Below are 11,763 nucleotides of genomic sequence, written 5' to 3'. Positions count from 1 at the left end.
ACAATAATATTATTTTTTATAATTATCTAATTTGATAATTGGGATAATGAGTTTAAGATTTTTGTTTATATTATTGAATTTACTTATTTTTAATGTTTTTTAGATTTAAAAAAATATTTTAGAGGTAATCTTTTAAAGGGTATTATTTATATTTATCACTTAATCAATGTCTATACTAAATCCAAATTTCTATTAATTATCAATTCATGTGATTAATTTTAAATATAATTATTATAAAATATAAATAACATTTAAACATAAGTAAATAGTTATTTTCTCTCTCTCATATACAGGATAGTGACCAGACGCCCACCCATTTAACCAAAAGCTTGGAAAAAAAGACAATGGCTTTCTCTTCCTCCCCAAAACAAGGACCAGTGAAAACCACTTACACAGCGATTGATAAGACCGACCCTCATCCCTGCATTAAATAATATCCAGCATCAGCCAGTCAGAGTTTGATTTGCATTAACGATCATAACCAATTATAGCTTCCTCTTTAATGTTCTAGGCATCCCAGCAATTGCAGAAAAAAACAGCCGAAAAAGCTTCGAACTGGTTCCAGCTATAGCAGATCAACAATTCCGTTTCAATGGCCGTAAACAAAAAACAAACAAAAACCCATTGCAGTGGAAAGAGAGAGAAAAGGGGGTTTTCCATTTCTAAGTGGCAGGTGGCCCAAGCGGATCTATCTGACGACAAGGAGACAACTTTCTTTAGATGGTCCATTAGCCATAGCCGGCATTTTCGTTTCATTTTAAAGCTCCTGTTTCTATCTCTAATGGAGAATGCCCCTCCTCCTCCTTATTGTTTCCTTGTAAATAGCCGCTCGTAATCATAAACAAAGTGGGAAAATTTTGTTTTCTGGATTAAAAAAGAAACGGACATTAGTAACTGACAAAGTCTCATCTGCAGATCGGTATTCGCTGTGATCAGGTGTGATTTTTGTATTTGGACTTTCTGGAATGTTTTTAGTTAGTTTGTTTGCAGGAATTGAAAAATGAGGAGGATCGAGGTTTAAAGAAAACCTGGGATGGAACAGACTACACGGTTTTGTTTTATTTAGAAAAACAAAAAAGATAGTGAAAGAAGAGGCTCCATTGTCATCTCCATTAATCCAAGGACAACTACTGCAACTTGGCTGGTTCTCATGGGTCCTCTTATTGGTACCAGGAATCATAGCAAGACGAGTCAAACCCGATTCTAACTTCTGTCTCTTTCATGTATCTCTACCATATTGAATAAAAAATCCTAAATCGTATTGTTAATGTGATAAACATAACAGACACACGACCTTTGCCGTGTTCAGATACGTTATTTTCAGATAAATGTTAATTATAATCAAAGTGTTTAATATAATAATTGTATCCAGTTTAATAATTTTGGCAGTACTCTTTCCATACTTTCTCGAGTTTCAGAAAAAAAGCACCATCTCTAATGAAGTTTAGTCCATGCAATTGTGTTCATACGTATAATTTAGGTAAGGTCGTTGAGTGAATAAAAATGGAAGAGGAAGAAAGACTGGTGAAGGGTGGGCCTTCTCTGCAACTCTGCCACCCCTTCCCTTTCATTTTCAAATTGAAGTAGCAGATAGTTTAATTCTCCACTCGAACCCTGCAAATGTGAGTACCAACATGAAGATATTTTTTTTTCGTTTGACCCTTCAAAGTGGTAACGTGGGTGGCCAGACCATCGATGAACGGAGGTAATGGTAGAATGTCCTGCTCAGTTCAATCCTATTCACATTGATAGAAGAAAGAAACAGGGAAAGGAATACAGAGTGGGGGGAAGGAGGAGGAGGATGTTGACGAGAATGATGAATAGTTTGATTCTCTTCTAAGACACGGCACACACTGGGAAAGTAGAAGAGAAAGGGATGGAGGGAACCCTTTTCTTTTCATTTCCATCTGTCATAATTAATTGCTCAGATCTGGGCAATGGCAGCTGCTCTTTTTGTAGTAGTAAGCAGAGGAGGGGGTGGTGGATGCGATCCTCATCATATGGAGGTGAAAAAGGAGGTTGCTTTGCAGAGAGATAACTAACAAACATAAGTTATTATTTCAGGGCCGAGTAATTAATTGGAGCACGAATTGAGGAGTTGCTGCTGCTGCTGCTGTTCATTCCCATGAGACCCTTCTCTGCAGCCATGGAGACTTGGCTGCTGCTGCTGTTTGCTCTGAGTCTCCATGCAGTCTCAGGTCTTACAGACAACCAAGATGGTAATGCTTGTGCTCTCTGTGTTTCCTTTTTCTTTTGAAATTCTGATTCTGCTTTTTTTCCTTTCTTTCTGGGTTTGGATGAAAGATATGTTCATTCTCTGAAGCTCCACTCAGTTGTCTTCTTCCTTTAGCTGTGAAGAAACTCCAAAAAAATCATTTTCAAAAGAGTGGACAAAGTACTCAGTATCTTGAAAGCTGGGTATAGCATGAAATAAGGTCGCATGTTATTAACAATCAAAGTTTTGATCCAGAGCATGACCAAACCATTAAAGTTTGATCGACATGGATAATATTATTTCCTTTAGCTGAGTTTGAAAGGAGCCTTAACTTTGTTATTGCCAAGTTCTTTCAGAAACAAAGAACTGTTATTACTGGTCTCATAGTCAGATTTATGCTTTGTGTTTTTTCCTCTTACAAGGCCTTGGGATGCTATTATTAAGGTTTCCAGATGATTGATCTGTTAGAAAACTATTCTTAGAAAATGGTGACGGTTTTACAGATGCTGCAATCCGTTCTCTGAAGGATACATGGCAGAATGTACCGCCAAGTTGGTTGAATTCAGATGATCCATGTGGAGACCAGTGGGAGGGAGTCGGCTGCGATCATTACAGAATCATTTCATTGTATTCCCCTTGGTGTTATTCTTCTGGGTTTCTTTCCTCCTCTGCATCAAGAGAAGAGTCGGTAAATAAAATTTTCTTCCGTTTGCAGGAGACTCCCATCCATGGGCTTGAAAGGAACATTGAGTGGGGACATAGGGGAACTGCCTATGCTGAGATCCTTGTGAGTTGTTTCTATCTGGATTTGCACTCCATTTGCCACTATTATGCAGACCGTATATTTGAATGTAGTAGCAAGACACCGGCAACAGAATTTTGCTCAATAGCAAGAAAATTCATTTCAATAAACTGGCTAGAAATTTCAGTTCCTACGCTTATAATTCTGCATCTCTTCATATAAGAGGATGGTATCAAATCTTTATTCATAACAGTCTTGGATCAGTATCCATAAACAGGAATAAGGTTTGACTTGAGATATTTATTATAGTTCCATTATGAATCCTGCCTTATTCAGCTTCCAGCAAATTTTCCATGCAAGTAGTTTACTACAAATAGGATGATCCCATAAATTTAACTGGATTTGGGCATGTAGACAGTTGAAAAGCTAGACAAAAGTCATGGCGCGTATAAATATAGGTGGAAATGATAATGCCAATTCATCACTCGAGAATGCCTCAGTCTGTGTAATTTTCTTCATAACAATGAGAAGAGTAAACAATTTCACGATTGATTGCCTCATGTACCAGTTTGGTTCAAATGGCAGGGTCTTGTCCTTCAATCCTGGCCTCACGGGTTCCCTCACCCCCACGATAGGGAATCTCCAAAACCTTACCATCTTGTAAGTTCTTTCAATGTAAATTAATTCTGCATGGAGCCTGTCTACTTCTGTGGGAGGAAAACTGAGTTGCTTCTCATTTTGTCTCAGGATCCTGGCTGGTTGCAGCTTCACTGGCAGAATCCCAGCAGAAATAGGCAATCTGTCACAACTGTCTTTCTTGTATGTTGTTCATCTCAGGCAATGCTCACTAAGCTAGACCCGATTTAAATCAAGTAACAGAGAATGATGAACCCATTTTTAATTATCCTTTTATAGGGCGCTGAACTCAAATAACTTCAGAGGAGAAATACCTCCAGAATTGGGAAAGCTGTCAAAGCTATACTGGCTAGACCTGGGAAACAATCAGCTCACTGGCAGGCTCCCTATTTCTCCTGGCTTAGATCAACTTCTCAGTGCAAAGCACTTGTGAGTGTATATAGCTCTAATTTTGGCCTTCTAATTCTTAATTAATACATCAGTGACATTAATACGAGCTGTCTAACAAGCATTTGGATTTGGCAGCCATCTCAACAAGAATAAACTATCAGGTACCATTCCTCCTGAGCTCTTCAGCTCCAGGATGGTTCTGATACACATGTAAGTGCTATCCACCACTTCATGTGCTGTATGCCTTGCATTGACCTTTTAATCACCATTTCTTCTGCTATCATGCTCTGCTAGATTATTTGATGGAAATCAATTCACTGGGAGGATTCCTGACACACTGGGGCTAGTGAGAACTCTTGAGGTTCTGTAAGTACCATTCATAAGAGAACTTTGCTTCTGTTGCTTCTTTCTTGATTGTGGCAGTTTTATAAGTCCATTCTCTTGTCCACATCAGACGACTTGATAGGAACTCCTTCAATGGTCCCGTCCCTCCAATCTTCGGCAACTTTACAAGGATTAATGAGCTGTGAGTTCTTTAAACATTAGCACTTTAGCATCCTGTTGCCTCAGAAATGAGATCCAAATCTTTTTTTTCTTTAAATGCATGAACTCTAAATCATTATTGCAAAATTTTCAGGCATTTGGCAAACAATCAGTTGACTGGACCAATACCTGACCTATCTGGGATGGAGGCTCTCAATTACGTGTAATATTCAGCTCATGAACCCAAAAAAATTGTGTAAGTTTTCCACATATTTTCTGAGAATGACTACAGATGCTATGCTTCTGTCTCCAGGGACATGAGTAACAACACATTTGATCCATCAGAAGCTCCCAAATGGTTCTCAACTTTACAAACTCTCACCAGTCTGTGAGTTTACATTGGACCTGTTCGAACTTAAAAAATGAGCATCTCATCCTACTAATTTACTAACACAAGGCTCTTTTACTTCTTTTTGATGACTAGAATCATGGAAGGTGCAAGTCTCAAGGGTGAAATTCCACAGACCCTCTTTAGTTTTCCACAATTACAACAAGTGTAAGTACAAGCACTGCATCAGTTATTAACAATGCCATGTGGTAGCTCTAATCTAATTGAGTTCATTCAGATTAAATCGATGTTGAAAACAGGAAACTAAGAAACAATGAATTCAATGGGACCCTCGACTTGCGCAGTGACAGTTCAGAGCTGAGCCTTGTTGATTTAGAGTTCAACAAAATTTCTTCCTTAACACTTGGTTCTGGATACACAGACAACCTAGAGTAAGAAAGTGACCAACTTATAACCTATTTCCCAGCATTATGTTGTTTCTGCTGAATCTCCACTGATGTGCTAATTTCATTACATCAGACTTTATGGCAATCCAGTCTGCAGTCAGACTCCAAGCCTCAATTACTGTCAACTCCAGCAGCAATCAGACAAACCTTACTCCACCAGTCTGGCTAGTTGTGGAAGCAAATCATGTCCTGCAGATCAGAAGCTCAGCCCACAGAGCTGCAACTGTGCCTATCCATATGAAGGAACTTTGTATTTCAGAGCACCATTCTTCAGTGACTTATCAAACAGTACATTATTCCATGCACTAGAAATGCGCCTGTGGACAAAACTTGACCTCAACCCAGGCTCAGTCTCTCTTCAGAACCCATTTTTCAACACGGATGATTATCTTCAGGTCCAATTGGAACTCTTTCCCTCCAACGCAAAATATTTTAATCGGTCAGAGGTCCAAAGGATTGGATTTGATCTGAGCAATCAGACGTTTAAACCCCCATCTGAGTTTGGTCCTTACTATTTCATTGCATCAGCATATACTTTTGAAGGTACCCACCCACTGCAACTTTCTTTTTCCTTCTTTTTTTTCTTCTCTTCTTTTGTTTTCTGTTGACAATTCTATTTATTTCACTTTCTGATGTGAATGTAAATTTGACATATTTTAGCTGGAAATGGAGGAAAGTCAATAAGTATAGGTGTGATAATTGCAATAGCAGTTGGGTGTGCTTTTCTAATCGTTGTGCTTGTGGGAGTGGCAATCTATGCTTATCGTCAGAAGAAATGGGCAGAAAGAGCAATTGAATTAAGCAAACCTTTTGGTAAGTCCAATCAGTGTTTTCTGAGGCTATTATATGACCAGAAACATAAAACACTTCTTCAGCTTCAATCAATTTATATAGGTCATGCTGCTAATGGTCTATCCATCTTTCCAGCATCATGGGCACCAGCAGGAAAAGATAGTGGTGGAACACCACAACTAAAAGGAGCTAGATGGTTTTCCTACGATGAACTCAAGAAAGCCACCAGCAATTTCTCAGAAAACAATGAGATCGGTTCAGGAGGCTACGGGAAGGTGACTCTTTTTTCCATAAAAATCCTTCAGAAAATATTCAGTAGATTTTATGCACTTAAGATGTTTATTCCTTGCTTCATCAGGTCTACAGAGGAATGCTGCCAGGGCCACAAATGGTAGCAATAAAAAGAGCCCAACAAGGATCCATGCAAGGAGGGACCGAATTTAAAACAGAGATCGAGCTGCTCTCCAGGGTACATCACAAGAATCTTGTTGGCCTCGTGGGTTTTTGTTTTGAACAAGGAGAGCAAATGTTGGTCTATGAGCATGTCCCAAATGGAACATTAAGAGAGAGCTTAACTGGTTAGTCCTCCTTCCCCAAACAAACATCCCTTTTATTCTAGTATTTCGAACTGTTTATGAAAATTTCCTTCAAAATGAATCACTTGTAGGTAAAAGTGGGATTTACCTTGACTGGAAGAGAAGACTCCGAATTACCTTAGGCTCAGCAAGAGGACTCTCTTATCTTCATGAGCTTGCAAACCCTCCCATAATTCACAGAGATGTCAAGTCCTCAAACATTCTTTTGGATGAAAACTTAATGGCAAAGGTTGCAGATTTTGGACTCTCAAAGCTTCTATCAGACAGTGCAAAGGGTCATGTCTCTACTCAAGTTAAAGGCACTCTGGTAAGTATTTTTCAAACTGCAAAATGTGACCCAATCTGCACTAACTTTAATCGTTTCTCTTAAAAAAGAAAAGAAAAAAAGAATCCATCACGATGACATGAAATTACGGTTCATTCTTCTTGCAGGGTTACCTGGACCCCGAATACTACATGACCCAGCAACTGACTGAGAAGAGTGATGTCTACAGCTTTGGTGTGGTTATGCTGGAGCTGATAACCGCCAAGCAGCCTATAGAGAAGGGAAAATACATCGTCCGGGAAGTTCGAATGGCCATGAATAATAGCGAAGAAAACTATGGCTTGAAAGAGCTCATGGACCCAACAATCCGAAACGCAACCAACCTCATTGGCTTCGACAGATTTGTGAAGTTGGCCATGCAATGTGTGGAAGAGTCAGCGGCAGATCGTCCCTCCATGAATGATGTAGTGAAGGAAATCGAAACCATACTGCAGAATGATGGGGTGAACACTAACTCAAGCTCTGCATCTTCATCTGCAACAGATTTTGTAAACTCAAAGGGGCCTGGAGGTCCTCGGCATCCTTACCACGAGCCTCTGTCGAAGAAGGAGGACAGTAACGGTAATAATGCCTTTGATTACAGTGGTGGATACACTTTATCAGCCAAAGTCGAACCCAAGTAGCATCTTTTTTATTTATTTGTTATTATTCTCTTCTTCTAAATGAATTCAATTACTATACACCATATTTCTTCCAATGTAATTGAGAAAAAGTAACGTTTCTGTGCAGGATGAAGAGAAAATTGAGAGAAAGAGAAAAAGAAAGGAGAGAATGGCAGAATAGCCAAAAGAGACTCGCACGACACCAAGTCTATTTAATAATAGCTTGAGGACAAAATTATAAAATTACCCCTATACACTCAATAATGTTTATTTTCCGTATATCTTCCTAATTATATATCTACTCAGATGAAAATTTAACCACCAATATAATTCAACACATAGAACAAGATTATACGTAGAAATAAAACTACGGAAATGGTAAAATAACCAAAATACCCTTGGATATACTTCCTAATATTCTCCTTCAAGTTAGAGTGTATATATCCAAAAGTCCCAACTTCTCACAAAAGGATAAACATTCTTGCTTGCTAATGACTGGGTGAAAACATCTCCCAACTGATCTCCAGATCGGACAAATAAAGTAACCACTTCCTACATCATAGTATCTCAAATAAAGTGGCAGTTCACTTCTATGTGTTTAGTCATCTCATGAAAAACTGGATTGCTTACAATGAAGATAATAACATGATTATCATAAAACATTCTTATCGGTTCACTCTGGTTGAAACCCAATTCCTATGAGACTGATCTGACCCACATTAACTCACTCATTGTATGAGTCATTGCCATGTATTCAGCTTATGCATTGGATTGGGCTAAAATATTTTGTTTTTTACTTTTCCATCTGACCAAGTTGCCTCCTAAGAAGATACAATACCCAGAGATCGACTTCCTATCCAGTTTGGACCCATCAAAATCTGCGTGAGATAAAGCTTTTATCTTCATATCATATAGCTATTGGGCCTAGAGAAAAGACATTGTCCTAGTGCTCATTTCAGATACCTCAAAATTCTTTGTGCAGTTGCAGGGTGTATTTTTTGAGGATATTCCATAAATTGGCTCACTACACTTACAAAAAAAGAGATGTCAAATATAGTAATTGTTGCATAAAGTTATTTGCCCACTAACCTCCGTTAATGTGTTATGTCATTCAATTCGACACTCTGATCATTGTGGAGATCATGTCCCACTTCCATTTGAGTTTCAATTGGTTTTGCTCCCAATCGACCATACTTATGGAACATATAAGTTATATATTTGCGTTGTGTCATCACAACTCCTTTGCTTTTCGCTACTTCAATGCCCAGAAAGTATTTCAACGAACCCCAATTCCTTGGTTTGAAAATGTGTAGACAAATGAGAGTTAGTATCCTCTATACCAAAAATATCGCTCCTAGATAAGATAGTGCCATCTACGTAAACTAGTAGCACCACAATTCCAAATGGACCTCCTCATTACAAATAAGGAGTGATCACAATGACTCATTGAGAATCCCATAGATATACAACTTGGCTGAATTTTTCAAACCAAACACGTAAAATCTGTTTTAGCCCATAAATCACCTACTTGAGTTTACAAACTTTATGTCTCTCCTTGAACAACATACTCCAAAGGTTCTGCATATACACCTTTTCTTCTACATCGCCATACAATAAGGCAAATTTTTATGTCCAACTAATAGAGGGGCTATACTTGATTCACTACAACTGAGTTCAAAATACGAACATACGATAACCAAGCGACAAGTAAAAAAATTTCAAACACATCAATGCCAAATGTTTGAGTATACCCTTCGGTAACAACCTAGCTTTATACCGCTCAATAGAACTTTTTGCATTATATTTAATGGTATAAACCCATACGCAGTCAACAACTTTTGCTCTTGTCGATAAATCACACAGTTTCTGAGTGCCCTGATCTATTAATACCTCCATTTCAACATCCATAGCTTGCTTCCAATAAGGGGATAAAAGAGAGTCCTGCATTGAAGAAGGAATAGTGCGGGTAGAGATGGACAAATCAAACTTTTATAGGTGTTAGATAATGAATTAAATGATACAAAGTGAGACAAAGGATATCACGTACCTTCCAGAATGCAATAGGAAGGTGTAAACCACTATCTTAAGGATCCTTAGATGATTTAGAGTCATGGTCCTGTGTGAGATATGAATCTAGAGTTGAAACAAAACTTCTTTCCTATGCTTATATACCTGCAAAGGTTTCGGAACAGTGACAACTTGTGAAGGTCCAATAGGTTCATCAACTGGTGTAGGGATAATAGGTGTAGGACCAGGTGATATGCTAGGATCTAAGGGTAACGATGTAGTGGAAAAAAATGACACATGTTCGAAGAATGTAACATCTGCAGACACAAATGTTTTTCTAGTGGATGCGCAAAAACATTTGTACCCCTTCTGTATACGAAAATACTTCAGAAATATATATTTAACTGTTGTAGGTGACAACTATCCCTAGAAGGTCCCAACACATGTGAAAAATAGGCACAACCAATCACTTGAGGAGAGATGGGAAATAATGAAATTGGCGGTAAGAGGACCTACATAGGAATTTTTTCCTTCTAAAACAGAGTAATGCATTCTATTGATAAAAAAATAAGCAATGAGTACAATACCACCCCAGTAGGACTTGGGTATATTCATATGTATCATTATTTTTCCTAGCAACCTCCAGTAAATGATGATTCTTATGTTCAACCACTCTATTATATTAAAGAGTGAAGACTCATAACGTTTGATGATTAATTCCATGACTTTGACAAAAAAATTGAAATTTGTGATTCATGAATTCGAGGTCATTGTCAATACATAAAATATGGAGTGTGGCAACAAACTAATTCTGTATTTCATTGACGAAAGGTTTGAATATATCAAATGCCTCAGATTTTTCCTTAAGAAGGTAAATCCAAGTGCACCTACTAAAATCATCAATAAAATAAATAAAGTACCTATGACCAAACTGACTAGTCACAAGACAAGGACCTCAGATGTTGGAGTGTACATTCTCAAATAGATGTCTGGATTTGTGAGTTGAAACTGGAAAAGAACTTTTGGGAAGACTCGAATCAGTTTCGCTACAGACGGATGACTTAGCCACATGTGCCACTGTAGAGGAGAATCTGTAGAGTGTAATGCCTGAATATTATCTGGTCAGTGGCTCTCCAAATAATATTGTCCATCTCTCTCACGAGCGAAAGCAATCGTTTTCCTTGTCCCAAGATCTTGAAAAATGCAATGAGTAGGGTAAAACATGAGAGAGCAATTCATAGGCTTGGCTAATTGACTAACATACACAAAATTTAAAAGAAACTTGGGGACAAAGAGCGCTGATTGAGGAGACAAAAAAGAGGCTGGAGTAACATTGCATACTCCTTGAACAAGAGAGGTAGAACTATCAACTAGATTGACTTGTTTTATATACTAAAACTCTTTCAAATCAGAAAACAGTGACAACATACCTAACATATGCCTGAAGGCCCCTGAGTCAACATAATAAACGTGCATACTTGAATCAACACTGGTAGACCTAGGAACTGGGATGAAAGCATGAGCTACAGATGTAAAGGATGAGGTAATAGAAATCTGAGTCATTCGTTGTGTAATTTGCTGCTACTATTGCCTTATCAACTATCGCATCTCATCTAGAGCTCTTGATGTAACAGAGGTAGAGGAGTCTAAACTCTCACTTCCACTATCATGAGTGGTGGAATTAGCCCATGCCAGATTTCCAAATTTGATCCACCAGTTGTCATAATAAATTAAATACTTTATATGTGCACATATACATATAAATTTAAACATATAATAAAATAAATTTTTTTATTCATTTTTATTCTATCATATATTTTAATTAAATAAATTTCTATTTATTATATTTCCCTTTTTATCCATATGATCTATTTCATGTTTAATTTTAATTTCTATTTGATAATTTCTTGTTTAATATATTTTTAATTTTTATAGATATAAGTTATATGGTGTTTGTTATTGTTATTTTTTACTCTATTTATTTTAATATTTAATTTATGTTTTATTGTATATTTTGTTTAATATATTTTATGTTTAACTTTTCTTATTTTTTATGTCCAATATTTTTATTTTACTCTAATTTTTTGTATTATTTTATTTTGGTTTCCCTAACAAGGTGTGACTCTTTTGTGGCCATTTTTTTTTTTTTTTTGTCTAAAACTCCACAAAACCTTAAGAAA

The 11,763-nt window shown here is 37.3% G+C and overlaps 1 protein-coding gene across 2 annotated transcripts; it reads left to right on the top strand.

Annotated features, from left to right (window-relative positions):
* The first annotated feature begins 1,664 nt into the window (after positions 1-1,664).
* LOC137965035 (leucine-rich repeat receptor protein kinase HPCA1-like) lies at positions 1,665-7,697 on the top strand. 2 transcript variants are annotated; one of them, XM_068811427.1, is made up of 19 exons: positions 1,665-2,219; positions 2,719-2,842; positions 2,931-3,002; positions 3,543-3,617; positions 3,705-3,776; positions 3,873-4,022; positions 4,119-4,193; positions 4,278-4,349; positions 4,438-4,509; positions 4,621-4,689; positions 4,780-4,854; positions 4,951-5,022; positions 5,160-5,246; positions 5,335-5,804; positions 5,922-6,074; positions 6,189-6,328; positions 6,412-6,631; positions 6,721-6,956; positions 7,082-7,697. In XM_068811427.1, exons 1-19 carry the CDS (start codon positions 2,126-2,128, stop codon positions 7,595-7,597), a joined length of 2,844 nt encoding a protein of 947 aa, XP_068667528.1. In that variant the 5' UTR covers positions 1,665-2,125; the 3' UTR covers positions 7,598-7,697. The 2 variants fall into 2 exon arrangements, with proteins under 2 accessions (XP_068667528.1, XP_068667527.1); XM_068811426.1 differs by having other exon boundaries at positions 5,115-5,246.
* Positions 7,698-11,763: the final 4,066 nt, after the last annotated feature.

Source organism: Aristolochia californica, unplaced genomic scaffold, assembly GCF_029961685.1.
Source record: "Aristolochia californica isolate CCGP_79_NKW_82.1479 unplaced genomic scaffold, dmAriCali1.0.hap1 SCAF_5, whole genome shotgun sequence".
NCBI classification, from domain to species: domain Eukaryota; kingdom Viridiplantae; phylum Streptophyta; class Magnoliopsida; order Piperales; family Aristolochiaceae; genus Aristolochia; species Aristolochia californica.
This window is presented reverse-complemented; position numbering and strand designations above follow the sequence as displayed.

Bases quoted from the DNA above. Each gene is read 5' to 3' on its own strand.
- LOC137965035 (XM_068811426.1), top strand. From the start codon at position 2,126: ATGAGACCCTTCTCTGCAGCCATGGAGACTTGGCTGCTGCTGCTGTTT. The intron at 3,618-3,704 runs GTAAGTTCTTTC...ATTTTGTCTCAG, and splicing joins CTCCAAAACCTTACCATCTT to GATCCTGGCTGGTTGCAGCT. The intron at 4,690-4,779 runs GTAATATTCAGC...TTCTGTCTCCAG, and splicing joins ATGGAGGCTCTCAATTACGT to GGACATGAGTAACAACACAT.